This window comes from Pituophis catenifer, unplaced genomic scaffold, assembly GCF_029215685.1.
Source record: "Pituophis catenifer annectens isolate HBS135680 unplaced genomic scaffold, rPitCat1.0.hap2 SCAF_1, whole genome shotgun sequence".
In the NCBI taxonomy this organism is placed as follows: Eukaryota; Metazoa; Chordata; class Lepidosauria; order Squamata; family Colubridae; genus Pituophis; species Pituophis catenifer.
Genome location: NW_027256881.1, coordinates 237694214 through 237710876, shown reverse-complemented (window position 1 = coordinate 237710876; position 16663 = coordinate 237694214). Strand labels below are relative to the sequence as shown.

The window sequence follows — 16663 nt, the reverse complement described above, 5'->3', positions numbered from 1 at the left end:
ATTCCCCGCCCTTCCCTTCTCAGAGCAGGTGAGGAGTGAGTGGGAGGGGAGGGTGAGGCGTGGGACTAGCAAGTGGTTGGTTCAGCTGACAGGAAGCCACAGCAGGGGGACAAAAGAGCTTTGGATTGCCGACACTGGATGCTTTGGTCCACCTGCGCTGCAAACTCCCCCTTGCTGCAACAGCACCATTACCTTGTTATGGCCAGCAGGGGCTGCGCTAATCCTTGCACATTGCACCTCCTACAAAGTTGCAAGTTGCACATTCCTCCCTCTATGGTGGAGATTTCCAGACCCACCATGAGCTGCCTGGCCGGTCCCATATTTCAGAGCTCTAGTCACAGGAGTGGCCCATTGGTCATCCCGGAGCAGCTCCTTCACCTGGGTGTGCCAGTACTGGTTGGTGACCAGTACTGCAAACTACTTATGCTGACTGCCAGCTGCCTGCAATTTGGCAGTTCAAATCTCACCAGGCTCAAGGTTGACTCCGCCTTCCATCCTTCTGGGGTGGGTAAAATGAGGACCCAGATTGTTGGGGGCAATATGCTGACTCTGTAAACCGCTTAGAGAGAGCTGGAAAGCACTGTAAAGCGGTATATAAGTCTAAGTGCTATTGCTATAGTGTGTCAGCTAACTGGACCTGCCACATTTGCAGCTGATTATTATCCCATAGATTGAAACACCTGTCTAATTTAACGGCAGATAACGGCAAGCTGCTTTTTAAAAAGATGACATCTGGGAATAGCGTAGCTCATGGAGGGGAAGGGAGGTCACAAGCTGTCTCCCCCTCTAAAACACTTATTAAAGTATTGAAGCGACCTGCCCTCCATACCCCTCTAGACGTACGTAGAACAGGCCAATACAAAATAGCAATAGGAGGCTCAAGCCTCCAGAGGGCGCTCCCGTGTAACATACATAGTGAAAGAAGTGGGGGGACTCTCCAATAGAGCAGAAATGTATAGTAGGGAGGCGTCAACCCCAAAAAGCAAATGTTCAGTTTAAATAAGTGCAAAAGGAAACAGAATAGATTTACCCATCCTAACTTTGCCACTACACAGAGAGGATTTGATTTGGCATCTATTTATTGGCTAAACGATGCGGTCCAGATGTTTCTGCGGCCTCTGTGGTTTCCAGGGAGAGTTTCGCAAGGAGCGCAATCGGAGGCTGGGATCGAGTCCCTCCAAACTCCCCTTCAGGCCGCTGCGGCTTTGCCTCTTCAAGCGCTAAAAAGAGCAACCCGAAAGCTACAGAGAGCGCCGGTGGAGGGAAAGGAGGGGAAAAGAATCCTCCGCTGGACGAGGGCTACTTAAAGAGCTGGGGGTGGGGTGGGGGGGATGGGGAGGCTGTGATCGCAATGCGCGTCCCCTTCTTTTTATTTCTGGCGATTCCTGCAAAGATTGTGGAAGCCTCCGAGGGGTTGAAAATGAGCCCCTCCAAGCGCGGGACTTGCGTACTTTGGGAGAAAGAGGGAAGCGAAAGAGACGCCGAGGGATGAGGTTGAGTTCAGTCATTCGTTTTAGCCTGGGAATAACAGGACTTTATAAACTTGGACAGTTTTCCTCTCATCTCTGAACAAGCAGAAAGTTTCTGGCCCCAAACTGTTATTTATTGCAACAATTAAAAGGGTAAGAAAGAAGTTTTTTTTCCTCGAGTCCTCGATTAAGCTCTGAGTAAATCCCTCCTTTTAGTAGACAGCGGAACTCCGCCCACCACTTTTCCCTGTTATCTTACTTTCGTTTTTCCTGAGGCTTCCGTGTACTTCGTCTTGAGCGGTTGTCGTGAGTAGTTTCTCGTTAATTTTTTAAAAATTAATATGGAATTAATATGTGGACCATCCCGTGCCTGCCGGTTGTCCCCTGCAGCCATCCATCGCGGTCTTCTCAGCCACCGCAAGTCTTCTAGACGGGAGGATCTCAGGGGAGAATTAGCGGACAGGAAAGTTTGCCGTCAATCTTGCCGTGATGGAAGTGCCCAATACGCGCAAAGGCGCCGTGTAAACTTACAATGATTCAATATTTGAAGTTCACCGTTTAAAGAGGAGGGTGGATGGGTCAGTTTTCGCTTAACGTTGACTTCCAATTAATACAGTTCAAGAAGGAAGTAGCTCCCCTTTAACATCTGAATAAACCCTAACTGGTGGGATTGATTCGGGCCCTTTGGTCAGAGTTTTAAAAATCCGGAGGGCTATTAGAGGTCGATGGCAGTTAGGACTTTACTGAATCGCTTCACTGCTTTCTGATGTTGTCGGGAATTTTGTTAGAAAACTCAGGCTGGTGGTCCAGTTGTGTTCTGATAAGAAACCTCCCCACATCAATGAAGCAAAGGTGGGATACAGATCCCTACTCTTGTGTCCTTCCCAGTAACTTATCTCCAAATCAGAATGTACTTGCTGGAAGGTGTCAATCAGCATGATCATCCAGCAAGTACAATAACACCATGCCCAAATGAGAAATGACATTTGGCTTGGTGGATCTGAGGTGATACTAAGATGAGAAAGAGACCTTTTGCGTTGAAAAAGCTAATATAAGCATGTTCTCCATGTTCTGATTAACCTTTTCTCGCTGATATCTATGGAGATTCTCAAGCCTCTAGGCCTAGGGCAGGGGTGGGCAATTCTGGGAGTTGAAGTCCACAGGTGGTAAAAGGGCCAGAGTTGCCTACCCCTGCTCTAGGATAATGGTTGTCCCAAAAGGCAACTGGAGTATTTGGGGGTTTTTCCTTGAAAATGTTTTGCTTCTCAACCAAGAAGATTCTTTGGTTGTGGCTGAATGGTGGGGAAAGGAAGGATTTCTATCCCTGAGAAAGTTGTATGTTTTTACTACTGTGCTCCCTGAGGCCTTCTGGCAATCTTCTTCAGTTTTACAGCAGGCAAATGTTATCTCACAAAGTGAGATTAAGGACCAGAATTTTCCTCCTTGATGTTAAGACATTAACTTTTCCTCACTTGTTTGTTTTTAGGTAATTTAGTTGTGGCAACACTTCCAGCAAGAATGGCCAGTGAAACCACACTTTTAATCCCCTCTAATGGAGCAAACATGATCCAAACAACCCCTGGATTGCCCAGTATTGCTCCTCAGGCATCTGGAGCAATTCCATATCCTCAGTATGGAACTCAGCAACTTGGAATTCCCACCAGTGCTCCTCAACAAGTCCCACAAAAGGGTCCTTTGGAGAGATTCCTCAAGGCTGAGCCCAAAGTGCTTGGGGTACGCATGCATTCCTATGTGCCTGTTTGAATCCATTAAGGTTTTAGAGCTATGTAGAGACCTGAGAGCCCCATGTTGAAGTCCTGGAACTTTGCTTGTTTGTTTGGTTCTGGAATATACTCCAGAAACCTCTGTTCTTCCTGGTAGATTCATTTGTGTTTCTACAAAATATATGCATTCTTTTGCTTTGCTCTTTAACTGAGAAAGTGGAGCTCAGCCAGATGGTTTCAGCCAGATCTCTTTTTCTCCCTTCCCTCTGAGAAGTGCAACTGTTGGGCATTTCTCCAGAAGAACCTGGTCACGGATTGGCTCCAGCCCAAGCTTGTTGAAGTCACTTTGTGCTTATGACTGTGATCAACTTCCTCCTGCAGAGGAGTCTGTAGTAAGAGGGTCAGTTTTCTCTTAAAGGCCCATCATGATATTCTTACATACCTCCTTCCTGACAAAAGCAGTCCCACTGAGGGTCAAACTAGATCATAATCTGGAGTAAATGTCCAGTCCATAGTGACAATAGTGTCTCAATCTTTCCCTTCTCCCCATTTGGATTTGTCACCATAGGAAACCAGGCCTTGGGTCAACACCTGCACTGCAAGCTTAGAAACTCCCAACTCCTTTGAAGGACCTTTCAAAGATGGATAGAAAGTGATGCTTTTCCTGGGGTGCTAACAAATTAGAATGTTTCTCTTGCTCAAATTAAGATAATCAATTCATCTTATTTTGTGTGTTTTCCTTCCTTAGGCCATTCAGATCATGATTGGGCTGATCCACATTGGCTTTGGGGCTATCTCATTTTGTCTCCTTTCTGCTAAGTATATTGCCTTTTCTGGATTTGTAGGTTACCCCTTTTGGGGAGGAATAGTTGTAAGTATATGCAAATTCCTATTCAGCCATGCACCATGGTATTAATGATTACGGCATACATATAAAAGTCCTGTTTGCATGGGAGTCTTCCTGGCTTCTCATGGGTGCCAGATTTTTCTGATATTTTTTTTCGTTGATATTTCCAGTAGACAAAAATATTTTTCTGTTTCTTTTTTCATAGTTCATTTCTTCTGGATCACTGTGTGTATCAGCTACGAACCGTCCAAATCGTGCTTTGGTGAGAAAGCTGTATAGCATTTTAATTTCTTTTATGCTGTTTCTTCATAATCACTCATTAGCACTCTTTATATTTTCTATTGTCTTCAGATACTGCTCAGTCTTAAATCAACATTTGAGAATAGAAGCAAACTCAAAAGCCCCACCTACTTCCTTCTTTGATCAACTTTTGCTTCCAAGCTTTGCCTACCCCAACAGTAGAGAATGTTGAACCATCCAGAATTAGAGCCTCCCCTGGTCCCCATTTTGTGATGGGCTTCTTGCCAAGTTCCCTTCCTGATGTGCAACCTGCAACACTGCAGGTCCTATTAGTACCATTGCAAAAACGAGAGAAGCCAGAGAGAGTCAATAACCATGATGTGGGTGTTTGTTCTGCCAGAGCTTTCCTAGTTACTACTAGTAATAGTAATTAGTAGTAATATAAATAATAGTAATGGTGCTAGTCCTGAGCAAAAGTGTCTTCTTGAGTTCTCTAGTCTTGAACCAAACCTCCCACATGCCGCCACCTCCTTCTCCTCCTCCTCCTCCTCCTCCATCTTGACAGAAGTTCCAGTTTCGGAATTGTTCCTACCTGAAAGCAACATTAGAAAGAAGCCAGTGTATTAGGAGTAAAAGTATGGAACATGTGTGGGAATCCCTCTGGGAATCAAAGAGAGAGCTGATGGTAGCCCTCCTGCATTGCATTCTTTTCCTCTGTCTCTCTTTGGTTTAAAGTGTATTCATAGCAACATAGAAATGTTTTTGTCTTGTAAAGGAACACTCTGTGAATTCAAGAGAAGAAAAACATCCATCTTAATGGAAAAACACTACATTCCTGAAAGGAATGAACTGAAAAGAGAGGAATTTTTTAATTTTTAGTACACTCACTACTGGCTCCAAGGGTTTCTCTATTCCCACCTCTCTTGTTGCCTCTCTGTAATGTTGCATAGGTTAACATTTAATGCTTAGAGTTTGTCATGTCCTGGAATAAACTGTGGGATTTCTTTAACCAAAATGTTAAGGATGAATAATCCTTACCAGTTTTCCTGTCACTGTTACCCACCTGGCCTTCGATGGAGGCTGACATCTAGAAAGAGAAAGAGAAAGAAGGGATTTGACAGAAAAGCCCTCAAATGAATTGTGGCAGTTGCCTTTCCATTGTGGAAAACCCTGTTATTGCTGCTGTTTGATTCCTATGATCTCTGTGGATGTTGTCTGGTTTCACCACAGACTGGTTATGTGCAGTGGTAGGATTCAAATAATTTAACAACAGGTTCTGTGGGCGTGGCTAAGTGGGCGTGGCTAAGTGACCATGTGACTGGGTGGGTGTGGCTAAGTGACCATGTGACTGGGTGGGCGTGGCCAACTCGACATCATTTCTTTTCCCCAATTACTGTTTTAAATATAAAAAAGATATACCAAAAGGTTGTTTATTCATAAGTATTTAATACTTAAGAATAAGAAGTACACAGAACTAGATTTTGTTACGAGTTTTACAATATGAATGAAAAACTATACAAACCATACAAGTTTTACAATATGAATAAAAACTATTTATTCAAAACTATACAAGTTTTACAATATGAATAAAAACTATACATAGCTACACAAGTTTTATAAAATAAATAAATAAATTTAAAATTAAACAAGGGGGCACCTGGCTGTGTTTACCTTTTCTGCTGCTGGAGCAGTTGGAGGCAGTCCGAGGTGGGCGTTTGGGCCGGCTGCAGGACAAGGTGATATAACCAGGATAGGTAGGCTGTTGCTGCCCAGGTGGGAGGTGGGTGCAGGCCTGCAGGGCTGGCTGCAAGGTGAAGCAATGGGGTGGGGTAGGTCAGGGGTCTGCAACTTTAAACACTCAACCTAGAGGGAAAATTGGCCCAAACAGTATCTATTCTAGTCACGAGTTTGAACATAGTTGTCATTGCAACAGGAATGGCTCAAAGGGCAGGGTGTGAAGCATAAATGTTGTCCCTGGCAGATAAGGCCTTGTTCCAGCAAGCCGCTACTTACTCAGCAATAGCAGAATAGTAATGGAAAACTGTTTAAGAGGAAATGTAGCTATTGTCAGCTCTGTGACTTTTACATTAGATTTTCTGATATCATAGCAGTAAGCTAATTCCTACTCCAAAAAAACCAGTTTTACTGTAGCTGATTTTTATCTCCGATTTTCCATATTTTCCCCCAAGGCCAATGAAAAATTATCTTTTTATTACAGTCCATTATTGAAGATCTAAAGGGTTTTTTCACAAAATGAAGTTTGGATAATTATGATGTCCACATTAGGCAGATACATTTTTACATGGCTGCCCCATGCAGTTTTCTTATGCACCTTATTCAAGTACTCAACTTATGACCATTCATTTAATGACCATTTAAAGTTATGATGGCATATTGCAGAATGCAATGTAAGTGAATTCACTTACAACCTTCCCAGGAGACCTCTGGCAAGCAAAGTCAATAGGAGAAGCCAGATTTGCTTAATGACCATGGTCATTAACAACTTCTGCAAAAAAAGTCATAAAATCAGGTGCAACAAACTTAACAACCACAATGCTTAGTCATAGACATTATGGTCCCAATGCTGGTTGTAAATCAAGGATTGCCTGTATATTCACCTTTCCTTGCTTACTTTTATGGTGTATTCTGTATTGAAAGAAAATAAGCTCTTGTGTTGTTTGTGCCTGAAGCACCATCTCTATAGAGTATCTGTGAGGATTTGCAAAATGCTTCAAGTTCTTATGTGAGTAAAGTTAAAAACAATTTGTAAATAGTTACTTATTGTTCAAAATGTCCTTTTTAACAGTAGACATCTGGTAGCCCCTTTTCAAAGTAACAAAAAACTCATCCCGCCTTTTAACTTAATCCATACAGTATATCTGCCCTATTCAGCTGTTCCAATGGAACAGCTCTGCAACCAGAGGTTCTGGAATGCATTGAAGCTGTTCTACAGTGCAGCTCTTATGATGACAGTAAATTTGGTTTAAATAAACTGCAGAAAAAAAGGGGTAGATCCACCATTTTTTAGAATACTGCCACATACTCTAAAATTAGAATAATTTAAAGCAATGGAAATCAACCACACATTCATCGCAAGCTCAGTCTTGCTTTTAAAAGCATATTGTCTGTGGAATGTATTCCTACCAAGTTTATCCTTGAAAAATATTTGTTCAGAAGAATAGGTAACATGGTAACCTTGCTTTCACAGAAAACTCTGGAGCTTACAAATAGCTTCTTTAGAACGTATCTGGCAATATTTTAGGTAACAAAATGGGCAACAGGTAGAAAACGCCTTTTAGTGTCTGACAAAACAGGGAATAGTGTTATGTCTTTTTTTCTTCAATCTAGCTATGATCAGTTCTCAATATACAACTATATAATGCCAACATTACCATAACAGTGTTAAGAGCGTGCAACAAGTTGCCACCACCGCCCGTTCTGCCTTGCCAAGTCTCTGCTTCTGCCGACGACCCTTCCTTTCCCGAGGGGGTCCGGGAGTTTGGTGCTTGGCACTGGCAACCTCCCCACGACCACAGCAAGACACGCACCTGCACGACTTCACTTTGACCCATACCCGGAGCTTAGCCTCAACGTCACGTGCCGTCCAATCAGGACCGGCCAGTAAGTTTTTTCGGGAGCTGCTCTCGGCGGCATTAGAATTTGCTGAGAAGACCCAGGAGAAGCGTTCGATCGGCCCCTCCACGACTGGATGGGGTAGGGTAGCCAGCGGCCGCATGGCCAATGAGGCTTGGGTGGAGGAAGCCAGCGAGGCACTTGGGTGGAGGAAGCCTCCAACCAAACGCCTCGCAGGCTTCCTCCACCGTCCACCCAAGCGCCTCGCCGGCTACACCCACCGTCCACCCAAGCACCTCGCCGGCTACCCCCACCCAAGCGCCTTGCCAGCTACCCCCACCGTCCACCCAAGTGCCTCGCCGGCTTCCTCCACCCAAGCGCCTCACCGGCTACCCCCACCCAAGCACCTCACTGGCTACCCCCACCCAAGCGCCTTGCCGGCTTCCTCCAACCAAGCACCTCGCCGGCTACCCCCACTGTCCACCCAAACGCCTCGCCAGCTACCCCCACCGTCCACCCGTTTACCTTGGGTGGAGGTAAACAGTGAGGCCCTTGGGTGGACGTAGCCAGCGAGGCGCTTGGGTGGAGGTAAACGGCGAGGCGCTTGCTTGGAGGTAAACGGCGAGGCACTTGGGTGGGGGTAGCCAGCGAGGCGCTTGCTTGGAGCTAAACAGCGAGGTGCTTGGATGGGGGTAGCCGGCGACACGCTTGGGTGGAGGTAAACGGTGAGGCACTTGAGTGGACGTAGCTGGCGAGGTGCTTGGGTGAAGGTAAACGGCGAGGCGCTTGCTTGGAGGTAAACGGCAAGGCGCTTGGGTGGGGGTAGCCGGCGAGGCTCTTGCTTGGAGGTAAACGGCAAGGTGCTTGGGTGGGGGTAGGCGGCAACACGCTTGGGTGGAGGTAAACAGCACGGCGCTTGGGTGGAGGTAAACGGCGAGGTGCTTGGGTAGACGTAGCCAGCGAGGCGCTTGGGTGGAGGTAAACGGTGAGGCGCTTGAGTGGACGTAGCTGGCGAGGTGCTTGGGTGAAGGTAAACGGCGAGGCGCTTGCTTGGAGGTAAACGGCAAGGTGCTTGGGTGGGGGTAGCCGGCGAGGCTCTTGCTTGGAGCTAAACAGCGAGGCGCTTGGATGGGGGTAGCCAGTGACACGCTTGGGTGGAGGTAAACGGTGAGGCGCTTGAGTGGACGTAGCTGGCGAGGTGCTTGGGTGAAGGTAAACGGCGAGGCGCTTGCTTGGAGGTAAATGGCAAGGTGCTTGGGTGGGGGTAGCTGGCGAGGCTCTTGCTTGGAGGTAAACGGCAAGGTGCTTGGGTGGGGGTAGGCGGCACGGCACTTGGGTGAAGGTAAACAGCGAGGCACTTGCTTGGAGGTAAACGGTGAGGTGCTTGGGTGGGGGTAGCCGGCGAGGCGCTTGGGTGGAGGAAGCCGGCGAGGCGCTTGGGTGGAGGTAAACAGCGAGGCGCTTGCTTGGAGGTAAACGGCGAGGCACTTGGGTGGGGGTAGCCGGCGACGCGCTTGGGTAGACGGTGGGGGTAGCCGGCCTGGCCAACGAGGCTTGGGTGGGGCTACCTCCACCCAAGCGCCTCGCTGGTTACCCCCACCATGGAGATCACGAATCAAAAAAAAGCCAAAATATAATTTTATTATCCTGTCCAGTTCACCAAGATTCTGCTCTTACATTTTTAAAAAGGGTAGGCTGTGGCCGGTAGCCGGGCGGCCGCAGGTCAACCACCTTTCCCAGCCCCACTTCCCTGAGGGCAGCACTCGGCTGTACTTGCCTGTTCTGCTGCTGGAGCGGTCAGGGCAGTCCGAGGTGGGTGTTCGGGAACAGAGTGAGAGGCCGCCGCGGGCAAAGGTAGGAAAGCAGGCTGGGCCATGTGGTTGAGAGGAGCCAAAGACGAAAAAAAGCTATGCCTCGGTGTGTCACAAAGGCAAGCTTTGCAACACAGCGAGGGAGGCTAATAAATAGTGGTGGAGCGGGGTGAGGGGTGGGCGCCGGGCGGGCCAGCAATTTAAGAAACGGTTCGGTGTGCTGCCTGGCCAATAAATAGTGGTGGGGCGGGGTGAGGGGTGGGCGAGCCAGCAATTTAAAAAACGGTCCGGTGTGCTGCGGGGCCAATAAATTGCAAAAAAACACCGAACTGTTTGTTAAATTGCTGGCAATAAATAGTAGTGCAGAGGGGCGGGGCAAGGGGCGGGGCGAGCCAGCAATTTAACAAAGGGTTCGGCCGAACCCCCTAGAACCGGCAGAATCCCACCACTGGTTATGTGGCATTAAGCACCCACATAGATTAAATTTTGTCACTGTTTTTACCATAGTTTGAGCTAATTGTTTTAATGCTTTGCATAAACCTATGCTGTAACATAGTGACACTGTAACTGTAATTTCTCTCTTTCTGGTGTATTGCTGTTTCAGGTGAAATCTAGTGTAGGACTGAACATCACAAGTGCTGTAATGGCATTAACTGGTATCATCCTGTACCTATGTGAGCTGATCTTCAATCGTGCTGTTATGAGAAATTACCGTCGATATGACAATGATAGTTTACTTGTAAGTAAAACAATCTGGTCTTAAATTTTGGCTTCATGTGCAGAATTCTAAAGGAGAATATATATACAGGAAATATACCCCAAATCCTTTGAGCTTTGTTTGAAAATCTTTTCTTCAATAGGTCTAAGTCACAAAAACACGAGTGCTATTTCATTTGAATGCTTTTTAAAATATATTTGTTCAATCAGGGGAATCAATCTTCTGGTCATTGAGGTACAAAGTGAGTAGGACTTTGTAGATTTCTTCTTTCTTTTCCAGTTTATTTATTTGGTGAGGAGGGTTTTTTTTTTAAAAAAATATGTCAAATGTGTTTTATACATATCATTTGACAATGTCTCTGTACAGTGTAAAAAATTGGTTGTTTTACAATAGGGCTTAGGTAGTGAAAAACAAAGGAGAGTGCTCTGACTAGATGGTGGCCTCAACAACCGTCTAAAAGGATTCAAATGACCAGCTGTCTGCAAGGAGTATAAATCCTTCCATTCCCCACCATCCAGTCAGAGCTGAAGAAGCTTCTTGGAAAAGAGGTGAAACTTCTCCACATCTTAGATGAGAAGCGAAATGTCTCAACAGGAAAACAAGAAAGTCCAGTTGTCTCTTGAAAAGCACCTTTGGGACACCCATGACCTGGATGACTGAGAATCTCCCTAGACTCTCTCCTCCATTACTTCTCTCCAGGCAGCAGGAAAACAGGCCCTCTATGTTTCCTATTGGGAAATGGACGGCAAGCAAATTACATCTATTTATTTCAACAGTGAGAATACTTCCCTTTAGAATATTGCAAAACATAAGAGATGCTAATGTTCCCTGATGCATTTTTCTCAGATCACAAAGGCTGTACAGGTAGTCTTTACAATTAATTTACAATTATTCAATTTACAATTATATATTTACTGACCAATGTTTTAATGGCACTCAAAAAAAATTATGACCGCTCCTTGCATTTACGACCATTGCAGCATCCCCAGAGTCACATGATCAAAATTGGGGGAGTTGGCTACTAGCAATTTATTTAGGACAGTTGCAGCATCCCCTTTGCGATTTTCCCAGCCAGCTTCTGATCAGCAAAGGCAGCCGGGGTGGGGAAGGTGGATTCACTTAACAACCGTATGAGTCTCTTAACTGCACCGATTTGCTTATCAACAGTGGCAGAAAAGGTAGAATTACTCATGACTCAGTTAACAATCACTTTCTTTAGCAGTGGAAAATCTGGTCCCAATTGTAGTTCTAGATCGAGGATTACCTGTACAGTGTCTTTGTTTTTCCCAATACAATTGTTCCTCCCAGTGTTTCTCAAGGAAGCAGCTGAGAGTCCCTTTTAATGGTTTAGCACATTCAATAAAATAAAATAAAATACATACCATTACATTAATTTCCCAGCAGATTAAAGCTATCTTTCCACATGTCTACAGAGTGTCGGTTATGGCCTCTCCAGTGTATTGCTCTTGTTCAGCCTGCTGGAATTTTGCATCGCTGTTTCACTGGCTCATTTCGGCTGCCAGGCAACTTGCTGTAGGGATGACCAGGTAACTATTTGATACTTTGATAATAGCTTTAGCAGTTCTCATTGTTAAAGAATGTAAAGAAGATTGTCCACTTTTCTTCTTTATATTTGCACTTCACCTAACCTGACCTTTTGCTTGTTTCTTTGCTATTACCCTGAACAGTAGGTGAGATTGGCTACTCAGGGTACCCAATAAGCTTTATAACTAGGAGAGGTTTGAATTCTGATCCAACACCCTGTGATTTGCTTCTGCATATGAATAATAAGAGCCTTGGTGGCACAGCAGACTAATGCACTGTCTGCAATTACTGCAAGTTCAAATCTCACCAGGCTCAAGGTTGACTCAGCCTTCCATCCTTTCGAGGTAGGTAAAATGAGGACCCGGTTTGTGGGGGCAATAAGCTGACTTTGTGTAAAAAAGAACACCGCTTGGGGCGGTGGGGGGGCGAAAGCCCTACTAAGCAGGTATATACAAAAGTATGAAGGCTATTGCTTAATGCATTGTAAGCCGCCTTGAGTCTCCGGAAAAGGGCAGCATATAAATCAAACCAATAAATAAATAAATAAATAAATAAATAAATAAATAAATAAATAAATAAATAAATAAATAAATAAATAAATAAATAAATTTAATAAATAAATTTAACAAATAAATAAATAAATAAATAAATAAATAAATAAATAAATAAATAATTAATTAATAAGATGGAAATTTTTCCCAGCTTCTGTTTTGCTAGAGAGTGAATGTCATGAATATAACACAGTTTGTGTGGTCTCTTTATAATTCAGTGATGCAGAAGTTGATGTCTCCATTTTCGAGAACTCAATTCTAAATATTGTTACTTTAGTGTGTAACTACATTAATTTAAAGTATCTGTCACTTGATCACATTTTCCCACAATGCTACCATTTTTTAAAAAATAACATTATTTTTAAACCTCAGACAACAGCTGAATACATGACTACCATATGCTGCCTTAGGTCTCCAAATATAGATGTGATAATAAAGAGATTCTAACAGCACTATTATAAAGGCCTTTGAAAAAAAATCAGTTGGAAACAATTGAATTACCAACCACGTACCTACATTCTGAATTGGCAAGTTCGGTGATGGATGGGAAAGCCATGCCCGTCCCTTGTTCGGCAGAAATGACAATTGGCTTCCTTTTGTACCAATGAGAAACATACTCTCAACCTTTCAGAAATGCTTTAGATCAGGGATGGCAAACCTTTTCTGCGCTGAGTGCCCAAACCAGAATGTGCTTGTGTGTGCGTGCAGGCACGCGTGTGCGCCACAGTTCCAGAGCCCTGAAGACCAGCTGGCTCCGGCACGCATGAAGACCAGCTGGCCAGCACTCATGTGCGTGTCGGAAACCCAAAGACCAGGTGGCTGACGCATGCATGTGCACCAACCAACTGGTCTTTGGGTTTCCGGTGCTCCAGCACTCGCAAAGACTAGCTGGCCGCTCACCAGGGCTCTGTGCGCCACCTCTGGCATGCATGCCACAGGTTCATCATCACGGCTTTCGATTAATTTGAGAGGGAGAAAATGGGACAGAACAAAGACTGAAGGGGGTAAATATGATTGGACCTGACAAAACAGAAGAACTCTAAAAATATTGCAAGCAGCTAAACCAGCATACAGAGATGCCTGTCTTGGGGTCCATGGTGCTCTCTAGCTTGGTTCTTTTCTCGCAGATGTTTCATTACTCAAACTAGGTAACATCACCAGTTTTATTAGTTGGGTAATAAAACATCTGCGAAAAAACAACCAAGCTCAGGATCCCCTTATTTCAATCAAGGTCCCCTTATTTCAGCCCTGAGCTCCAAAAATTTTTCTTTATCGTTACCTGTATCAGTTCATAGCACTGCCGATTGAATCCATTATAGAAACCAAAAAAAATAACCTCCTCTGGAGGGAAATGCATCTTCTTCGGGCCTTGAAATTGTTAAAATAAGTTAATAATCGGAGAGCATTTGTGAATAAATCGTAAGTTTGTTTGTTTATTTATTTATTTGGTCCTCAATTAAACTAGACCCTAGATTTGCAACAATATGAATACAGAAACATAAAATATAAGCAATATAAAACTGCAATAAAAACTAAAGTACAAAATAAAACCAGTCCTCAGAGGTCCTCAGAAGAAGCCAGTTGACTTCTCTTACCACTCACCATTTTCCAGAGGACCATCTCAGTTGGTACCATCTTTATTTCAGAAGGTCATCTATTCCATACAGAGAACACTCACTGGGGTGGGGTGGAGGGGTTTGTTTTCCTGTCAGACCTGTTGATTGGTAGGTGGGAGATCCTGAGCAGACATTCTCTGAATGTTGGCATAAAGCTGGCAGATTTGATCAGCCAAAGTTACTTAAATGCCCACCATTTGCCTGTTAATTTATAGTTTTAAAGAATTTTCTATCAGGACTTTGAGCTATCAAGGATTTCAGCCTGTTGGTGAGACTGCCAGCATCACAGTTAAAAACACACAACTGGAGAATCTATTCCTCCCACCTAGAGTAACAGATGTGTCCCTGCGTATTTTTTTGTATTAATTATTCTTTTCTGTTACAGCCAACGGTGCTTCTTGTGCCTTACCAAGTCATCGGAGGTGAAGAAGTCACAGATGAACCAAATCATCCTCCTTCACCACCGACTTACGATAACATGGTTACCAAATCTCAGTAAAACAAGAACACAAGGAAGAAAATCTGAAAATGGTTGGCAACAGAGGTTTCAGGAGAAGCAATCCCATGACCATTTTTTAAAAGTCTGTTGTAACTTTGAATGGTTAAATAACCAGTTGTAAGTTGAGAACTACCTGTAATAGTGATTTCATAATGACTGTGAAGAAAAACAGCTACTAAAATTAAAACATGTAATTGATACAATACAGGTAGTTCTTGACTTACGACTGCAATTTGGACCAGAAGATCCATTGCTAAGCGAGGCACTTAAGGTAATTGTGCCTTATTTATGGCCTTTTTTGCCATTGTTGTTAAGTGAATTGTTCTGGTTGTTCAGTGACTCATGTGGTCCTTAAATGAATCTGGTTTCCCACATTGACTTTTAAAAAGCCAACTGGGAAGGTCATAAATAATAATCCCCCACCGTAGCATGCTGTCATACATACATACATGCTGGTTGCCAAGCATCTTCAGTTTTGATCCCATGACCATGGGGAGGCTGCTACCTGTGACTTTTTTTCAAGTCTGTTGTGAATTTGAATGGTTACTAAATGACCAGTTGTAAATTGAGAACTACCTGTAATAGTAGTTGCACAATCACTGTGATCTCAAAACAGAAGAAGTTTGCATATAACTAAAATATTCCATATTGTTAGGGCACTTAAGCTGATGAAAACATAGATTCCATGCAAATTGCTATTTTTTATTTTTTTTATTTTACTATCATCCCATCTCCAACATGGGAAGCTTTAAACACATTCATTAGCTGTATCCTTGAAGGGTTTACAGTTGTGTAAACATCCACTTTCAAAATCAAAGCCATTCATACTTTTAGGGAGGGTATATTTAAGTTGTGGGCAACTATGATCCCTTTGCTACCTGTGGATTTTGACTCCTGAGCCTGCAGGGCTGATTCAGGTATTCTTGGAGTTGAAGTCTGCAGTTCCTAAAGGTGCCAGAGTTGCCCATCCCTGGTACTGTATATGCTCCAAGAGACTCAATTGGAATGCAGAGAAGATTCATTGCTTCCTTGTCCATAATTACATGGTGAAAATTTTGACTCCTGCAATGATTTTACAGGTGTACAAAATGTACATTTGCACAGTTTTTGAGGTTTCAATTGATAGGCAGTATCCTGCATATAATCTAGCTCAGTTGAACTGATCTCACTCTTACTTCCTTTCTTTGATGAATCTGCATACAGATGGGAAGTTGAACAACTAGCCTTGTGGTGCAGCCCGAACAATCTTGAACCGAATACACTCAAACTTGTAGAAATGATACTAAATTTTAAGAGAAGCCCTCCTATTCTACCACCTCATACTAGACAACATAGCATGTTTTCCCAAAAATAAAACCCGGTCATATTTTCTTTTGCGCTCCGAAAGAAGTGCTAGGCCTTATTTTCAGGGCATGTCTTAATTTTTTTCCCCATGTACCAGTATGAGGTGAGGGTGATCTGTCCCATATCCTCTGAAGCGGCTTACCGAATGGTCGCAGCAAGCCATCCCATCCATGCATACAGCTACCTCCGTGAGGCTGCTCCGGCCGCTGCCTCCAGCAAGCGTGGCTCCTTCTGCAGATGATTGCAGCCACAAAAACAGCAGGAGGCCGAATGATGCGCCCCATGCGCCTTGCACAAACTTACTGAAGGGTCACAGCAGGACATCCCATCTACGCATACAGGTGTCTTATGGCGACTGCTCCACCCGCTTCTGCAACTGATTGCAGCCTTATGCCTGGCACAGAGTTTTTGAAGAGTTCCATAGCAGCAGCCATCCACAATTTTTTATCATTATTTTATCTCATATATTGTATCTTAAATTAATTATATTAATTACATTGTTTTATTTAGTATCCTAGTTTGATTTGTGTTGATTGCTTATTTAGTATCCTATAAGTATAGGATACTTAGAATCATAAGTATCTTATGATTTATGATGAACGTATTTTATGATTATGATCATGATTTATCACTTCTTGTGTGTATGTACAATGAGAGCTTATGCACCAGAGACAAATTCCTTGTGTGTCCAATCACACTTGGCCAATAAAAAATTCTATTCTGTTC

General features: G+C 43.9%; 1 protein-coding gene across 2 annotated transcripts; it reads left to right on the top strand.

Annotated features, from left to right (window-relative positions):
- Positions 1-1728: 1728 nt before the first annotated feature.
- On the top strand, positions 1729-16663 carry LOC139308214 (membrane-spanning 4-domains subfamily A member 8-like). 2 transcript variants are annotated; one of them, XR_011599714.1, is made up of 8 exons: positions 1752-1775; positions 2956-3203; positions 3942-4064; positions 4246-4302; positions 10269-10403; positions 11816-11929; positions 14480-14864; positions 15797-16663. XR_011599714.1 is itself a non-coding variant. In XM_070931701.1 (7 exons), exons 2-7 carry the CDS (start codon positions 2988-2990, stop codon positions 14591-14593), a joined length of 759 nt encoding a protein of 252 aa, XP_070787802.1. In that variant the 5' UTR covers positions 1729-1775; positions 2956-2987; the 3' UTR covers positions 14594-16663. The 2 variants fall into 2 exon arrangements, 1 of the variants encoding a protein (XP_070787802.1); XM_070931701.1 differs by having other exon boundaries at positions 1729-1775; positions 14480-16663.